This window comes from Harpia harpyja, chromosome 20, assembly GCF_026419915.1.
Source record: "Harpia harpyja isolate bHarHar1 chromosome 20, bHarHar1 primary haplotype, whole genome shotgun sequence".
Taxonomy (NCBI): domain Eukaryota; kingdom Metazoa; phylum Chordata; class Aves; order Accipitriformes; family Accipitridae; genus Harpia; species Harpia harpyja.
In genome coordinates this window covers 9272036-9290040 of record NC_068959.1, presented here as the reverse complement: position 1 = coordinate 9290040, position 18005 = coordinate 9272036, and the positions used below count along the sequence as shown (strand labels likewise).

Here is an 18005-nt window from a genome sequence, read left to right as displayed (position 1 = left end):
GAAACATGTAGAGGTCTAGGAAAGATGCATATATCCTAATGGAAGTTTTGTGGTGGGTGCAGGGTTCCCTGTACTCACTGAGCGAAGGCATGTTCTCTGCTGATGGTCAGGCCAAATTCCCCTAATGGACTTTCCTGACTTTTGAGTTGTACTGGGAAAGGTCAGGCTCCAGGCAAAGGTGTATTTGAAAAAGAAATATCAACAAAAGTTGAGTGTGTAATGACAAGGGCACTTTTGTGCTGTAAAGTGTTGTGCAAAAGGAGATCAGAGATCCAGGACGCAATTTCACCTGCACTGAATCCCAGCCCTGAGAAAGTCAGCTCCAGCCCATGGCCTCTTCCATCACTTCAATTCATTTTACACCCTTTTATTTTGTGACTATTTGGTTGGCAGGTCTCACTCATCATGGCCATGTGGTTCAGCCTGTACTATCAACTGGGGGCTGTAGCTCCCCCATCAACTCCCCGTCCCACTGCAGCCGAAACCTCTTTTGCTAATATTAGCATGTGAATGTTTTGGAGCGTGTTGCACACCAGCATGTTTTGCCTTCACCCCCACCCTCCTCTGCCGATGTCCTCCCTTCCTGTATTTGTGCGCGGTGGCCGTGTGTACACAGAAACCTACTGCTGATACAAAAGCCCTTTCCTTGCAGCAGGAGCCATTAGCCAGATTTCGCTGTAGGTCAGCAGAGATAAGGAAAACCAATAGTAAAACCAATAGCTTTTCTTCAGCAAGCCCACATTTATAGCTAGAAACAGTATCTGTCATAAGGCAGTATAAAGATGCAAGATCTGCAGGATCTGAATGCGTCTGAAAATTTGCTTTTTTTTCCCACCCCATAAAATATATTACCTGTTACTACAGAAATTGCTCTTAGACCATCAAGCTGCAGCATTGCTAGCACTGCATGGCTCCTTCACTCAGCGCCTGATCCTATCTCTGTACAACTGTTTTCTCCAGCAAATGTAATGTTCAAGTGTTTTGTGAGTCATTTGATTTTAATCGGGTCTGTTCATCAGTCACAGACCTCTGGGTCACTGGCTGGGAAAGACTGTGCCAGCCAAATCCCACGTCCTCCCCTTTATCACAGGGGCACTTGATAATCAATCCAAATCGTGTGGCAATGGGTTTTGATGTAGGAAATGAAACCCGCTGGTTTGTCAGTGATCTGGGAGCAACTTCTGCTGCTGTTACATATTACGTAGGCAAAAGGCACCCCGGGGAAGACAATGATGGCGAGATTTGGCCTTTATTTAGTAAATTTACTCACTGATGCTGGTTACGAGCTATTAATGCAATGTGTCAATACGAGGCTGATTGCAGGAACCGAGGTGATGGTGGAGTGGGACAAGTGTTTGCTGTGTTTGCAGTGCTGACTGCCTGCGGCTGGCTGGGGGAATTCATGTCCCCTGTCCCCTTGCAGGCTGCTCTGCCTGCTCGCTCTGGTGCTCAAGGGCACTGTGGGGCTCTCCCCTTTGCTGGACCTTCTCCAACACCCCAAGGTCTTGCTCGTAGCTGGGGACTCCTCATGGTGATGTGGTTATTGGCAGTTAAACTGCATCCAAAATAATTTCCAAGCTTTTGTGAGTGAGTGTTGTTGACACCTGTGCAGAGCGTGGTTGCCCACTGCGCACAAAGAGGTGTTAGGGAGTGTCGTGGTTTAACCCCAGCCAGCAACTAAACACCACGCAGCCACTCACTCACTCCCCCCCACCCAGTGGGATGGGGGAGAAAATCGGGAAAAGAAGCAAAACCTGTGGGTTGAGATAAGAACGGTTTAATAGAACAGAAAAGAAGAAACTAATAATGATAACACTAATAAAATGACAACAGTAATAATGAAAGGATTGGAATGTACAAATGATGCGCAGTGCAATTGCTCACCACCCACTGACTGACACCCAGCTAGTCCCCGAGCGGTGATTCCCCCGCCCCCACTTCCCAGTTCCTATACTGGATGGGATGTCACATGGTATGGAATACACCGTTGGCCAGTTTGGGTCAGGTGCCCTGGCTGTGTCCTGTGCCAACTTCTTGTGCCCCTCCAGCTTTCTCGCTGGCTGGGCATGAGAAGCTGAAAAATCCTTGACTTTAGTCTAAACACTACTGAGCAACAACTGAAAACATCAGTGTTATCAACATTCTTCGCATACTGAACTCAAAACATAGCACTGTACCAGCTACTAGGAAGACAGTTAACTCTATCCCAGCTGAAACCAGGACAGGGAGAGAGCAAATTTTTATGGAAGGGATCTGGGGTTAAAATAATCCTTTTGGTCATCGTGCAACCTCATAAATTACTGCCACAGCAGAGGGGGTGGTGCAGTCAAAAGCAAAAGGTGCTTTGGGCCACAGCTTTACCTTCCCCTGTCAGCTTGATTTCCTAAAGGAAAAGGCTAATGTGGCCCCATGCACGTGCATTTATGTACCCCCCCTTCATCCCCAAAGATATTTGACCCCATGGGCCGCTTTGGCCAGATTTGACAAGGGGTGAGATCTCCAAAGAAAAGCTGTTCTCAGTTCTGGGAAGAGAGGAGACATGACAGGGAAGAGGTCCCAAAAGGAGGGGACACTGCCATGTGAGCTGACTCTCTCAGACACCAGGGAAGGAGCACGCCTAGTTGTCACTACCGTGGGCGAAGCTTCAGTCAGATCTTGCAATCAACCGCGGGACACAAGTGAGTCATGTATTTCTGTCTCTCTGGTGCAGGGGCTGCAGTATATAAAATCACTAAGTCACAGGAGTTGCATTTGATGGATTTAGCAAGGCTGTGTATAGCAATATGGGAGTTAAAAGCCAGGTAGGATTGGCATGGAATCGCCTACTACACTCAGTCAAGGGCAAGTTGAGACTGATAACAATAAAGCAGGGATGCAACCAATGCCTCTTTTATTGCTTCATATCCTCGTTTTAATGGGAAGGCTGTAATTAAGGGAATTTCAGCTCCAAGCTATGACCTCACTGGTTGATACTCGCATCAGATGTTTCCTTAAAAATACCTCATCAGAAATCAGGGAGTCTCCTTAGCAGCTCATCTTCTAACAATGCAGTTCCTCCTGAAATACTGGTTTCCAGGCCAAAAAACTTGACTAGAATCCAGGGGATAGAGCAAGACAACTTTGCATGCAAATAACCTCTTTAGCAACATCAAAAGGCTTTTCTTTCCCCTGCTCTTCTCTGCTCATTTCTTCTGGTCTGGAAAAAATGATGGAAAAATACTGGGTATCAATTGTCCCGTGTTACAAATAATGGCGGAAGTATCCTGGTGGAAACTTTTGCCCTTGGATGTCTGCTAGGCACAGTTCCTGTGGAAATTTTCAGAACAGGGTTGCAATATTCTGCTATGGCTTTGTATAGTTTGAGAGCTCCAAGGAGCTCTTTGCTTCTTCAAAGAGAGGGTAAATCCTCTTTCTGACAGTGACCTGATTGTATAGGGGTTAAGGGAATTGCCTGGTGTTCAGATGATTGCAGCACTACATGAAAGGATGCTCCAAGCTTGAAAGACTGGACTTTGTTGAGCAGACAGCTTTTAATTCAGCCTATCTCGAGGTAACCCGTGTCTGCAGTGGCTGAGGCTGTCATTTCGTACTACAAGAGTTTAGACACCACCACCAACATGGAGAGTTCCCAAGCCCGTCACACCCGTGGTGGGTTCCCACACTTGCTGTCCTGCCCTCCTTGTGCCAGTGCACATACCTGTGGCTCTGTGCTATGGAGCAGCTGAGTGATCCAGGGTCATTATGCCATAAAAAACACACCAACTCATTTCTCCCAAGGTTGTTAGAGATTTTATTTTTTTTTTTATCCAGGTCACTGTGGCCCCATAAACCATGTACGTTTGTAGGAGTGGTGGGTTGGTAATGGATAGGAGGTAGATGGTCAGCGGGCATCAGAGCAGCAGTGGGTGCCGTGAGGTGAAGAGACATGTAATCAGCAGATCGTTTGCAGACTCGTATCTGCCAGGTGTTCGCATCAGAACTCTAAGCAAAACTAGATGTGAAAGCACTCCTGGCTTGCAGAACGGGTCACAGAAAGGGTCATTTTCTTATGCTTTTGAAAGAATAAAACAATCATTAATGAACTGTTCTTCCCATTGGTGAAGTGCCTTTAATCTGAAGATGTAAACATATTTAGAAACATTAGGAAGAAGAAAGATGTGGGCCTGTATCTTTGATGCTGGTCCCTTAGGGTTGGTTTTCCAAAATTCAGTCTTGGACGCTGATACTCAAAGCAAGTATTGCTTCTGACTCCAGGTGAGACCATGCAGCCTGTGAGCTCTTGGCACTTCTTAGGGCTCGTGTTAGTACTGGGGTGTCCACGAGACAGCAGCCAAAACTAGTTAAAAAATCTTGATGGAGGAAAGGTTGAACACCAAGCCACCTGCCTAATATCAGTGGCTGAGTCAGGAAGAAAGTCCTCCTGTCCCCTCTGCCATTCCCCACTGCAGAACCATGTTGAAATCAGTAAACATTGGACAACTTTCAGCCATCAGGCAAATAGTCCTCCACAGCAGTATGTTACACACAAAGCTGGAGGCACATCATGTATCCCGTGACTCAAAGCACATCGGAAAGATCAACAGAGCTGCCTGGTCATGGTGTAAAGTTCACTTCCAATTTTATGTGAAGAATCATTGCATTTTTATTCCTCTTAAGCTAGGAAGCTGTTCCCATGAGGAAACCTTGGGAAGAAGCTATGAAAGGGAACATCAGTTACAGTATTCTGTCTAGAGCTGATAAAGCATAGGTGCTCTCACTCCCATAGATCCACATCAGTTTTTTCACCCTAATTCCTCACCTCCCAGAAAGTCTTTTCTCCTCAGTTCCCGCTGCTCAGATGCTTTTAACACAAACCTAAGAATGGCTTCAAATGGAAATTTGGAAAAAAATAGCAAGGAGAGGCTCCTGGAATAAAAAGGCCTCTGTTGAGTTGACAAGGCTGTGGTAATGAGAGGAAATTAGCTTTGTTTTGAGTAGGGCCTCTCAAATTCTATTAAAAATAATTATATAATTTTCCCTCCTCTAGTCCTCTTACACTGAGACAAGTTTTCAAATGGAAATTTGTTATGGAAGGATGTTTTTCCTCATAAATTATAACTTTTTGATAGGAAAATTTGTTTGTTTGTTTTAATGTTGGCCAAAAAGCTTAATTTTTTTTTCTTTGGTTTTCACAAAAGTTCAATATTTTTATCAACAAAATGATGCTGTTATTCCTCTTAGCTTTTTCTTTGTGCCAGGTGCAATCGGAGGCTCTCCCCAAATAATAGTTATCACATCAATGATGACACCACAAGGTAAAGTCTGCCCATTTCATGAATGAGCCCAATTTTTATTTCTCTTCATCACAAAAGTCATCCCACATTTGTTGTACACACTGTTGGTTGCTGTGTTACGGGACATATCACCATGTACCAGATGCTTTACTCTTGCAGAAGCATTTCTAATGGAGATGGAAGCTTCTGTTAGCTGAATTTTAGAACAACAGCAAAAAATAATAATACAAAACCAAAATATCATCTTCAGCTGCATAGCAAATATGGATCAAAAATTTAACACCGTATCAGATCACGAGCGTAAATATACCTCACCATAAATAAAATTCATTGTACAAAATAACTCAAGCAGCTTTTCATACAAATATGGTACATTTGACAAGAGTTTTTGAGAATATTTTCTTGGTTTTTTTACACCTTCAATACTTTTTTCTTTTGTTCTCAAACACACATGAACCTACTGGACTGGAGTAATGCAGGAGAAAAAGGACTAACATGTTGTTCAATGCTAATAAGTGCTGTCAGAATTTAAAAGGAAAACCACTGAAGTGCTGAGCTTGAACTAGTTTGCTTCCCCTTTCTATTGTATCATTGAAAGTCAAGTGTACCATCACCCAAGAAAGGCATGTGCACTGCCAATAGTCACATTTTATAATGTCAAACCCGGAGGGAACATTAAAATAACCTAGTCTGACTTCATCCATGACACAGGCCATCCTTCCCCCCGCCCCCCCCCGGTAATTCCTGTATCGAGCCAGCAACTTGTCTTTGAAGTAGACATTCCAAGTGGAGGCCGGTAAATTCCGGGGTGTTTGCAGACTACTTCAGAGTAAGCAGGAAAATGTAGGTAAAAAAGCAAGCCCATAGTCTGTGGACTTAAAGTATCCAGACATGGGTCCATATTTCCCTAGGAAAAAAATTAGGGGTCTGCAGATTGTAAAGGGCATAAAACTATAGGATTAGAGCTTATCTGCAAGGAAGACACCCAAACTTGGCAGAAAGTCTGCAAGTGTGGAGAATATACCCGACGCCGTGGCTATCTGTTACTGTTTAGCCCTACTGTTACAAATTTGCTCCTTATTTCCATTAACAATTATGACATTAAAAAAAGGATAGGAAGAAAAAAATTCCATTTTCATGGAGTTCTTTAAAGACCTAAGCCTGGACCTCTTTCTCATACACAGTCAAGGAGGGTTAGAGAACTGAAGCTAAAGAGTATTTGCATCCTTTAGATAATAAAAGGACAATAACATCAAATCACAGAAATGAAGACCATAAGATTATTCCTAGCTGATATCTCATACTACTTGAGCAACAAGGCAAAACATCTGCATACACTCTACAGTCAAAAACACTTTACATTTTGTGCATGCACTTTGGACATTTTGCTCAATACTTTTAATCCCTTGGAATCCGAAGGGATTTTACTTTTTTGCCAGCAGATCTGAGGGCAACAAATAGACTTCATCTACCTGTTCTTTCAAGTACATGCAACTGTGTTTTGCAGGGTTTCATAGAATTATTATGGCAAAACTACAGCAAAAGAATGCAAAGTGATATTCATGTTTAGGTAAAATATCTCATGACTCATTCCAGACCTAAACAGATGAAAACAGGCATTTAAATTCACCTTACTATATCCTATTTTGTCTAGGTAGCTGAGACTGGGCTGTGTGGTACAGTTCATCCTTTTGTAGTAACTTCTTGCTCATGCTGGTTTCTGAGAAGACTCCAACATCCCATACCATGTCAGACGCAGTAGGACATTTAATTTGTGCTGTGCCCAGAGGTGGCTCTGAGAGCCAGACAGGGACTTGTGCCACTTTTTCAGCAACACTTTCATACCAAAATAACAAGCACTTACTATTTAGGTCAGGAAAAATAGGATCTTGGTTGGATCTATCTTCCTCGTATCTTGTTTTCCACAAAAAATAAAGTGCTTGATTCTCCTCTTCCTTTTAAAAATATATATCTGTAGATACCCTCACTCCAGTAGTGTAGAGTGTTGGAATATGATGGAAAGCCAGAACTGACATCCTTAGTGGAAGAGTAAATAGAGAGCAAGAGCCCTGCAGCGTCGAGTCCCAAATGCTCTTCTGCTGCTCTTCCTCACGACACGGCGGAAACAACTCACCTTGGTGGGCTGGGTCCTTCCCTGCCACTCAAAGATTTCAGCCAGACTTCCTGAGATTTCATTTTACTTTCAATTACTGTGCTGCACAATTTCCTCCCTGCAGTTTAAATGTCTGTCTCGGTAATTAAAGGAAACTCAAGGTGTAAAAATGTCCAGCAGTTTTCACGTGTGGGGTATTTATTGATTATCAAGGGAGTATGTGGTGAGTGTCTGGGAGAACAAATTCATCCCACCCAGCAAGATTTCCTCTTGCTAATAGTAGTGTGCTGGCTGTTGTTTCCCAAGACAAAATACTCCAGCTGAGACATTTCTGCTAATTAATTATATGTTCCCTCTGAGAGAATAAATGCCCAGGCTCTGCCTTTTTAACATCTGTAATAGCATGCAGTTTACAAGGCATGATGAAATGCATGAAAGGAATATATATTATCACATCTGTATACCGTAACAGCAATTACCTGCTGTGACCTGGCTAAAGCTGAGAAATTAAAATATTGCCAGTGATGAGGCTAGCATCATTTTCTCTTGGAGCATGTGGTTTGATCTCCTTTAAATTCAAGCACAAGCTTTTGTATCTCTTCAATGACACTACTGAGGGGAAGCAGGGAAGACCATGAGTTATGAAATCCTTGAAGTTCCTGCTGAATTTGTTCTCAGTGTCCAGGCATCTTAGATTAGCTGAGTGAGAAAGAGACTCCAGTGTTCCCTCTGAATACCTTTAAACTTGGAAAATTCTGGGTATTTTTTAATGCTTATCCTGTATTTTACCTCTTCTAAACAATCACATCATTTCTGAGTGATGGGAAGTTTCCTAAACCCTGCTGATAGTCACCATTCTCTGAAGAAAGGTATTTGGTTGCTGTGCCACTAGGAATTTGTCTATAAACAAGGGAAAATAGCATCCCAGAACATACACAAATTACACACCCCAGCTCGCATCCTTGGCCGAAGATCAAAAGATCACGTATGTTCAAGGTAACTACACCTGCGTCCTGTCAGGACCAGTGATTATTTCCACCCAAATGAATATGTTCAAAAGCACATTCACATGAATGCAGCCTCTTCCGTAGTCCGCAAGAAATCTTGTTTAGTCCATGGAAGATGTGTCTTCGGGGGAGAACCCTTTGCATTAAAATAAGTGGATGTCCCATAGCAGGGAAAAAGCCAGGCCATTTTTCCTTTCCCCAGCATTCTGAAGTGCTGAGGAGTTATTTGGCGACTACATCATCGCTATTCTGAAACCCACGTGCCAAAGCTCCCTTTAACAGATGCTAGAAAGGCCGACGATGTGGCAGAGAGCACGAAGCTAGCCCCAGCCTGGGGCATGCAGCCATCCAAGACCAGCCCGGCACGGCTCCTCTGCGCCCATCGCTTGATCCTCAGGGTGCTGCCACAGGTGACAACCTGCCTTCCTCCCTTCTTCCCCTCAAAGAGTGAATCAGGGGCTTGTCTTCAGACCTTCCTGCTCCGTGGCTGGTGGCACATGTCACTGGGGGTGTTGATTTGCCCCATTGCTTCTGCGGTGGGAGTGGGCTCCTGGCGCTGTGGAAGCATGGAGCTCTTCCACCAGGACCCCCACGTTTGGGACTGCAATATGGCTTCAGAGTGATGTGTTCGATTGGAGGAATCACAGGGAAAAACTGGACCACTTCATGGAAGAAAAGTACATTTTGCCCCCCCACCCCCACCCCCCCCCAAGTCAGAAAGCTACAAGTAAAACCGATCACAGGGATGGTACAGAAGAACATGCACTCAAACAGGGCTGGATGGGAAAGATGCATCCTCGTGTGTAGTAGGCATACCCAGTCTTACTTTGCTGCCAGGTCTCATGCCGTCGAGTTTAGCCCTCCCAGCTGTTCTGGGTTCAGTCCCTTCTCCCTTCCCAACCTGTGCGGGGTCAACGTCCACACTAGCAGGTGGTGGCCAGCGACTGGTGGATTGGGGGCTGGAAGCAGCGTACGTGCTCCACCGTGGAACTGTCTGTTTCCACTGACTTCATGTACTTGTTCAGGATGGCAAAAATCTCGTTGTTCAGGATCTGATACTTCCTGATCCTGTCGGCCATCTTCTTCAAGGGCTGGAGGGATGGTGAGGGAGAACAACAGTAAATGAAGAGATTATTATGTCATCTGACCAGCTAGAAAGTTACCAGTACCTTTGCCCTGCTGCTGGAAACCTCTGCTAAAGCAAAGCAGCTATAACACATGTTACAGTTCTACTTAGCACCTCCCAGGGACCTGTGACTCACTTCATTATAGGGTTTGATGACTCAAGACAAAGCATTAACAAGGTCAGTAAGTGGTCTTAAGTTAACTGTTCTAAAGTCTAGACTCCCAGCTGCTTATTGATAAAGCCACTGAGATCACAGGAGGGTTGCTGGAAGTACCAGCTTCTCAGCTCCAGCTTCCCAACCCCAGGAAGAAGGGAAAAGCTTTGCGAGAAAAAAGATTCGATTGCCAAGCCAATTAAAACCTTGGCCTCTCTGCTGAGACTGCAGATGGAAATTTCACAGCAAGTGTGTCCAGTCTGAATAAGAATAACACCAGGCATGGTTGTAATTTATGAATTCAGACAAAGCAAGATAGAAAACAGAGAAGTGTGCTGGTTCAGGTCCTTTGGGACCTCACCCTTCAACTTACCACGTTCTTTATGATTTCATCCTTCCCGTCCTGCCTCTGCACCTTCAGCAGGTGGTAGCAGAAGTCAAAGAGGTCAAAGCGCCGTTGCTGTCCAAGGAGAACAATGATAGAGCAACCTGCCCAGTTCAGACCATCTCCAAAGCACTGCCTGGAAGGAGGACAGGGTGATGGGGTAGGGAGAGATGACAGGATAGTGTTAGGTAAGAGGAGTCCTACCATGGCACCAGGAACTTTCCTTGGTGAATTCCTAGGGAAATCAGATTTGGTCCTACTCCTAGAAAGTGGGTATACATCTAGAGAAAATGAACTCAGAAGGAGATTTGCAGAATTACACCAGGGCCAGGCTGTGCAGGGTGCATCACAGGGTAAGATGGATGAGGACCTAGCCTCTGACTTGGGTTGCTGGCCCATCTACCCATCTCCTTCTGCATGTCACCTTGGGCATGTCCCTTTACATTGCTCTTTTCCCCAGCTCTTCAGATAGAAAGCTCTCTGGGCATCTCTTTATGTCCATGCACAACAAAGCCCTTTCATCAAGGAGCCACATTCCCCCTCTACCTCTAGACTGGCTGAGGCTGTCGCTGCAGCTGAGGACATCCCGGCGCTTGCCAACCCCGCTAGCTGATGAGCGGCACTAAGGGCAGAGCCAGCCGACGGACACTCACTCTGCAGTGAACTCGTTGGTGCCCACGGGGATGCAGTACACAAACTGCATGGCACTCCAGAGCCGGTGAAACTCCACACACTCGTCCACGTGCATGACCCCATTTGTCGGGGGTGGCCCTCGCCAGATCGGGTCCTGCAGGTAGCTCCTAATTCGCGTCAGGATCACCTCGAACATGGACAGCCCGCAGCATAACCGCTCCTTGGTCAGCAAGTCACCCTCCCGGGCGATGGCTATTTGCTGAGGAGGAGGACAACCAAAGAAACAGAAGTGACAATGTAATACAGACGGACCCTCTCGCTGGACTTAATGCTTCCCGCTCTCCCTGGCTCTTTCAAAGTTAACACACATCCCATGCAAGGTCCAACCTTACCTCTGATGGCTGGTCCCATGGCACTCTCCACCCGCGAACAGTCATCCCTCAAACGGAAGAAGACTCAATATTGGGCTCAATTATATTTCACCAACCTAAGTATCTTTCGAAATAACTATGTACGTCAGAAAACGAAAGTTGAAGGCAAAGCTCTGATCAGAAATACTGATCCTTAATTCTGCTAGCATGCTGTTCTGTTATATTAGTGCTACTCAGCGTTGCCGGATTTAATTTCATGATTTCTGCAGATTATGAAAATAAACCAGGAGAGAACAGGGACATTTTGCTTCCCAGGACATTGCCATCATCTCTTTAAAATGCAGATAGCCTATGGCTTGCTTGATTTCTTTTGTAGTTAGGATTAAAAAGCTCTGAGGAAGATGAGAAGCCACCGGAACCTTAATACTGGAAAACCTGTGGTTTATAAGAAAGTCAAATACTATTTTTTCCAGATGTGGAAGGTTTACATGTGTGGAGAATTTCTGTGATGTTCCCACTCAGATTTACATATACAAATATGGAATGGCTCCATTGGATGGAGTTCATTTGGCTTTTACACTAGAGGAAAATTAAAAGAGAATTGACTTCATTTCAGCCCCATTGCTCCCCCAGAGGAAGAAAAAAGGGGGATTTTAAATAAGCAAGCAGGGCCTCCCCCTGGCATGGGAGCACTGACCCCACCGAGCTCCCTGAGCGGGGCTGGGGTGCAAGCATGGAGTTTGCTCGCTGCCCTGACATCCTCTTAGCTGCCCCATTTCTTTCCATTTCCAGCGGCATTACTGACTTCTCTTTGCAGCGCTGCCAAAAATAACACGGGAAATGGGAGCCGAGTGCTGTTAGAGTCGTGTCCGTGGCTGTGGGAAGCGCTGGCTCTGCCGTGCTCACGCAGCTGCCACGGCACGCTGGCCCCACAGGCAGAGCCTTTTAGCCCTCTCACCACTTTGGCAGAGGCATGCAGAGCAAGCGTGACATTTACTGACCCCCTGCCTATCCCAGAGGACTTCCTGGAGCTTTAAGTAGTTTCTAAGCGTTTGCTCTATTTCCAGCTGTCCCTGTAACGCCTATAAAACCGTCATCCCGATCAGAATCACAATGGGGGCTCAGCATCTCGTACAATGGGCAGGCACGTGTCCTGGCCAGACATTAAGAACATGAATTATGCTTGGTTTACTTGGGTCGTCTTTATTCCACTGTAAAAAAAAAAATGAATGTGCCTGGACATCCCCTTTCCTGACTATTAGTTTATGCTGGCAGTAACCTGAAGCATTTTTAGTTTGGTGGCTATTGAAATTAGAAGTGTTACCATTCCTGCTTGTGCCACAATTTCAAGGACGTTCTGGGAACCTCGGATCAATTAATGTTCAACTAATAGCAAATATCAAGGGAAAGCTGTATTGCTGAGCAGAGGCCAGATTGGATTTGGGATCCCTACATCTGTTAAACACAGGAATAATACCACTGGTTTCATGGCATGCACTTGCATATGTTTGCTTAGCAAGTAAAGATTTATTTTATCCAGCTTCTTTTTATAGCTAAAGGCTGTACGCTTTCTCTCCCCTCACCTGCTCCAAGCTCTTATGGGTACAGATTAGTATCTGCACACACTAGTCTATGATGGCAAAATGGGGACACAGTAGAAGTCAAGCCATTTCAAATATAAATTAGGCGTTAGCATTACTGTTTGCTAAGATACAGTGATAGAACAGGTACTTTTGAGAACAAACTAGTCCAATGAACTTAGTATACTGTTTCTGAAGAAATCTTAATCTAGAAAGTGATGTATCTGGCTTTCAAAGGATGTAGTGCCACTCAGTTATACACATGCACAGACAGAATTTGGTTCTAAAATTCATCCTATAAGACCACTCTTTGATACAGGACTACTACCGTTGGGTAGATACCTAACATAGTGAAGGCAGCTGGAGAGCTATTAGTCTTGTGGCCAGATCTGCCTCACAGTCTGAGGTCCCACTGATTTCTAAGATCAGGAGAGGAAAGGTGCTCTCGACATAAATTGTCAAAGGATGCCACTGTGCTGGTTCAACTATTCCCTCTGTCTTCAAAAGGAAAGGCTCCCATTACTTCCAGTGAAAAAATCAGACTGACCAAGCACTTCTGAAAATCCTTTACTAAATACACCTATGATCAGCATTAAAAGGGAGAGGATTCCTTTAATGAACCACTTTGACCCCCCTGGTTCTTTATGAATCACCTATAAAACAGCTGCTTCTGGATTCCCAATGCAAAACAATTATTTACAACCATCACCAACAGTTTTCCCATCATTGCACAAATCCAGTTGTGCCATACCTCTTTACAGCTTGTTAATTGGCAAGCTTGCAAGAACCATACCCAAAGCCTGCACAGACTGATAGATCCCCACTAACTACAGCAGCCTATGGCTCAGCCCCTTCACAGCATGTAATTATATGAAATGCATCGGGTCACCTTTAGGGAGAGGCATCTAGCAGGCAACTTCTGATGAGATTCTGGACAACTGCTAAAAGGCACTTATGCATTCTGCAGGAAAAAACCTGTACGGCCTGTGTCCAAAACTGCATTTCCAAAATGCATGTCCAAAACTGTGTAAGGAGCAAGCTTAGAAGCCATGGAGGCACCTATAGAAAGTGACTCTTGTGTTCATTTACATCTGAGCTCAAAAAAGATCTGGTACTCAACTGTACCTGTGTGATGAATATGGGACCAGTTTACAGAAAAATTAATTTTTAGTGGGACATGAAATACCTTTTGTTTTCATCACCATCATAACTATGGCAGGGATAAGCAACAAGTGGACTCTAATAGCAGATTTCAATGATGATTTTGCATGGAAAGAAGGAGAGATAGAAAGACCAACACAAAGACACAAAAACACAGAGGTGAATTCTTTTTCTCGAGTGTCTCCTTTAAAAGGAAGTCAATGGGAAATGAGAGAATTGTCTACAAAGTAAGACAAAACCCTCAGTTATCCAGCCAATTTCTTTGTTTCATATGATTTCCAATGAAGCAATGTTCAAAATGTCCTTGATCCATCAGAAAAACAAGAAAAAAAATCAACTTTCTGCCTGCCATAGATCTGTCTCCTCGTATAACTGACTGTTCGTTCCATTCCCTCGGCAGTACATTACAGAAAAAGGGTGTTGATTCATTTAATACTTTGAATGATTTTTATCCCATCAACCCCAGTAAGCAGGCAGTGGAAGTTTGGCTATTGATATCAATGGAGCTCAAATTTTGCCCATTACATTGATCAATCTACAGAGACATTTTTAACAGTACTCAATTTCTGCACAAGAGATCTTTTCCAAGCTGAGACCCACCTCAAGAAGACACTTAAATGGAGCCGTAATTTTAAGCATGTGCTGAAGCTCTAAGCATGTGCTAGGAGGGAAACCATTCTCAGATGTATTCTTTGATAGGGATGAGCTTAAAAATGGACCACACTGCAGCCCTAAAATGGGATCCCCAAAAGTGATGGCAATTGATTAAGTCAGGGACAGCCCTGCAACATTTCCCCTCAAACCACCCCAGCAACTCTCCATCTTTTTCAAATGGAGAAGAAGAATTTTTCAGAGTTGCTCATATTCAGAGCTGGCTTCTAGCATGCTTGCCTTACAGGTCCCCACCAGCTCTCCAGACTGGAGGCAGCAACACACCACCTCTGGACCCGCTCACAAATTTCCCTTCAAAGTGTCTGCTAGGGCAAGGATTCTGATTTTCTTGTCTGATTGATGTTTTGGCAAAAAAAAAAAAAAAATTAAAAAAAAAATAGGATCACTTTCCCAAGGCCAAACAGGCCATCTGGGGACTGCTATGAATTTTCAACAGCCATCCCTTTCAATGAAATCCTTACCTGTGGAGTGCCCAGCCTCTCTATTAAGGGAACCAGGTGAAGTGGGGCATACTTGGCTTCGAGACGCTTCATGCGCACCTCCAAGCGTTCTCCTTCTGTCAAGCGAGCAGCAAACAGTGAAATGAGAGGAGGAAGTGGAGACCCGCAATTTCCGCTGAGTTTGCTCAGAGCTGCCCCCCAGCAACCATCCAACGAGACTTTGGATCAGTGAGCCAAACCGACAGCAAATGAGGGAACCAGTGATGCAGAGAAGGGAGGGATGTGCGATTGCAGTCTCAGCAGCAGCTTAATCACACATGTCCAAAAGCATGTCCCTGTTACTGATCACTCCTGTTGAGATGGACATTTCATGCTGTCATTCTCCAAAGAGGCTGTGAAACGGCTTTAAAACCTTAAGGGAACCCCCAAACTGACTAAGGTTTCAGTCTGTAACTAAGCTACAGAAAATGCACCCTTGGTATTTGTTTCCACCTGGCTTTTGGCTGTATCCACTTATCTATTTCGAGGGGGAAGCAGGGCCAGAACTAATCCTCAGCAGAAATGAGAGAGAAACAGCTTCTGGGCAGAGACCTCTGAGTCTGTCCACTGCTTCCCTCTCAGCTTCTTACCTTTGATGTAGACCCTGGGCAAAATATTTTGGAAGGGAGCAGCATGCAGCAAATCACAAACTTCTTCCTGGGACTGAGGCAGGAAGAAAGAAAGATAAAGTAAGTTAAAAAATACCTATAGGGGTTGAGTGTATGGCTCAGGGGCCTGGGCAACACTACAACAATTCATGTCTACGGCACCTATTCAAATCCAACCCAGCTCAGTAGTAAGTCCAACGGTTTGAACCTAAAGGAACTAAAACTGGAAGAAAGACCTCTCAACTTAAGCCAGGAAGTTTCCTTAACTCAAATAAGTTACTTCCTGCCTGTACAAGGCCAGAGCTATATATTTATTTACTGTCCCACTTACTAGCGCTGCCTGTAAGAGGGGATTAAGAACATGGAGGTTTCAGTTCCATCTTACCCTGATGACTTCCTGCTGTTTATTTTTACAGAGAGTGCCCAGGTGGAAATTACCCTTTGGCTTAGTTATTTTAGGATGTCTATGTGTAAAATATACTGATGCATGGCTCTCTTGCAAATAGGTACATAATACATTGGTCTGAAATTATTTGGTTGTTCATATGGTGTTCTCAGCTGGGGCTATTGGACCAGAATCTCAGTGCTGTAGGCACCAGGGAGAATAATACAGAAGTCCAGAGAGGAATAACATCATGAGATGCCACCTGAGAGAATGCATGCCAATGCACTTGAGAAAAAATAATCCCAAACACAGATGCACAAGGAGGAGAAGCCTAGAAATAGGCAGGTGGAGACTGAGGAGCGATGGCTGACAATACATTGTATACAAAAGTCTGCAATGGGCAACAGCAGCAAGGAAACCAAAGCTGTTTAACACAGAGGCATTGCGTCACAACAAGGCATTAATTTGCTCCTACAAAAGTCTAGTTCTAGGACATGCTTTCTGTTCTGAGCTTATCGTGGAGATTTAGACACACTTGAAAGCAAGTCATGACAGCACAGCAAAAGATACTTGTGGGCCAGATGGAATGACTCGGCTGGGTGTGTTTGGGATGCACGGGTGGATAGCCCACCTTCCAGCCAAGAGGGAGAGGACAGTGTAGCATGGAGCTGCAGGAGGCTGTACTGGCGCATGGATGCTGGGATGAGAGCAAGTTTGTGGGAGTGCAGTTTGTGACACAGTGCTGGAGGGACAGGAACAGCCCGGGGTCCCTCCTTGGGCAGAGAGATGCTGATGCTAACAGAGTGTGCCTGTCACCTTGGTTATTTTGTTTGCAAAACACTACTCGTTCCTAGATGAGTATTCTTTCACTGCTGTTTCCCTCTGATAAAGAGAGTATTTTCACCATTTGCAGCCTGCATTCACCTGATATCTGTCCCCAAATTAGTCATGTTATTAACAGATCTCCTCCCCAAGGCCCATTACCTGAGAGTAAGAATTCTGCTTAGAGATTGAGTCCCAAGCAACCCCTCATTCCTCAGATTTAAACAATAAAAAGGGAGTAGAATGGAGCAGACTGTGCATCTTCACTAGAGCAGTCTCTGCCAGCAAATACCACCAGCCTTAGATCATTCTGACAGCTATGAAGATAACTGCACTGTAAAAGCAATTGCTCCTGCTGCATAAGAGCTCCATTAGAGGGAAAATCTTGTTATGTGATGGCTCTATGCATCTGACATCTTCCAGTGAGTGAGAACCAGTGCCCACTGTGTGCAAAATGGCTTTACATTCTGAATCTATGTCTGTGTGAAAAAACAGGATCAGAGAGGGAGAGACTTTGGCTGGCATGGAAAGTGGGCAGACATGGACTTTGATGGGCAGCCTTCCTAAAGGGACCCCCAAATTCTCACCATTTTCTTTTCTTTATTTTCTGCTATTCTAAAATGCCAGTATACTGCTGATGTACAGCTCCTGGGACTGGAGGAACATTTTTGCATTGAAATGAAGGATTTCTAAAAGAAACCACCACGTGTCCCTTAAGTGTCCATTTAAAGATGGGACAGAAAAGGCAAATGCAGTACATCCAGCATAAAATCCAACACTGAGAGCAGCAGAAAGCAGTGACAAAGCCACAAAAGGAACAGAAACTGCCAGGATATAGTTGGCCATTCTATAAAATAAAGCCAAGCTGCTAGGTGATATACATCTCTCTACTTTTCTTAATCTTACGCAACTACTGCTCACTCAATGTGTTTGATAGACCATATCAGGAACTAAAAGTCTGTATCTTGGGGGTTAAAATGCAAAGGCAAGGGCAGAAATATCCATTTTGAGGACATGGCAGAGATTTTCAGTTTTTCCTGTGCTCTATGGTTGGATAAAACTTGGAATGTTTGAACTTCCTTCTGGTTTTGCTCTAAACAAAACTTTTTGGCTTTGCTTGGAAATCCCATCTTATGCTGGGGAAGTCTTTCTGAAATATTTCTGGAAAAACTGCAACAAACCTGCCAAAACCATTGTGACATGAGATACACATTTTTAATATAAAATTGTGTTGTT

General features: G+C 44.4%; 1 protein-coding gene across 2 annotated transcripts in view; it reads right to left on the bottom strand.

The window, feature by feature from the left end:
• Positions 1-5295: 5295 nt before the first annotated feature.
• Positions 5296-18005, bottom strand: part of CYFIP2 (cytoplasmic FMR1 interacting protein 2) — a 56711-nt gene continuing 44001 nt past the window's right edge. For both annotated transcript variants that reach the window (XM_052816377.1, XM_052816379.1), the window contains exons 27-31: positions 15545-15617; positions 14937-15031; positions 10712-10950; positions 10047-10194; positions 5296-9484 (exon numbers count right to left, since the gene is read on the bottom strand). In XM_052816377.1, coding sequence (XP_052672337.1) covers positions 9317-9484; positions 10047-10194; positions 10712-10950; positions 14937-15031; positions 15545-15617 — 723 coding nt within the window. In that variant the 3' untranslated portion in view covers positions 5296-9316. The remainder of the gene's footprint in view (positions 9485-10046; positions 10195-10711; positions 10951-14936; positions 15032-15544; positions 15618-18005) is intronic.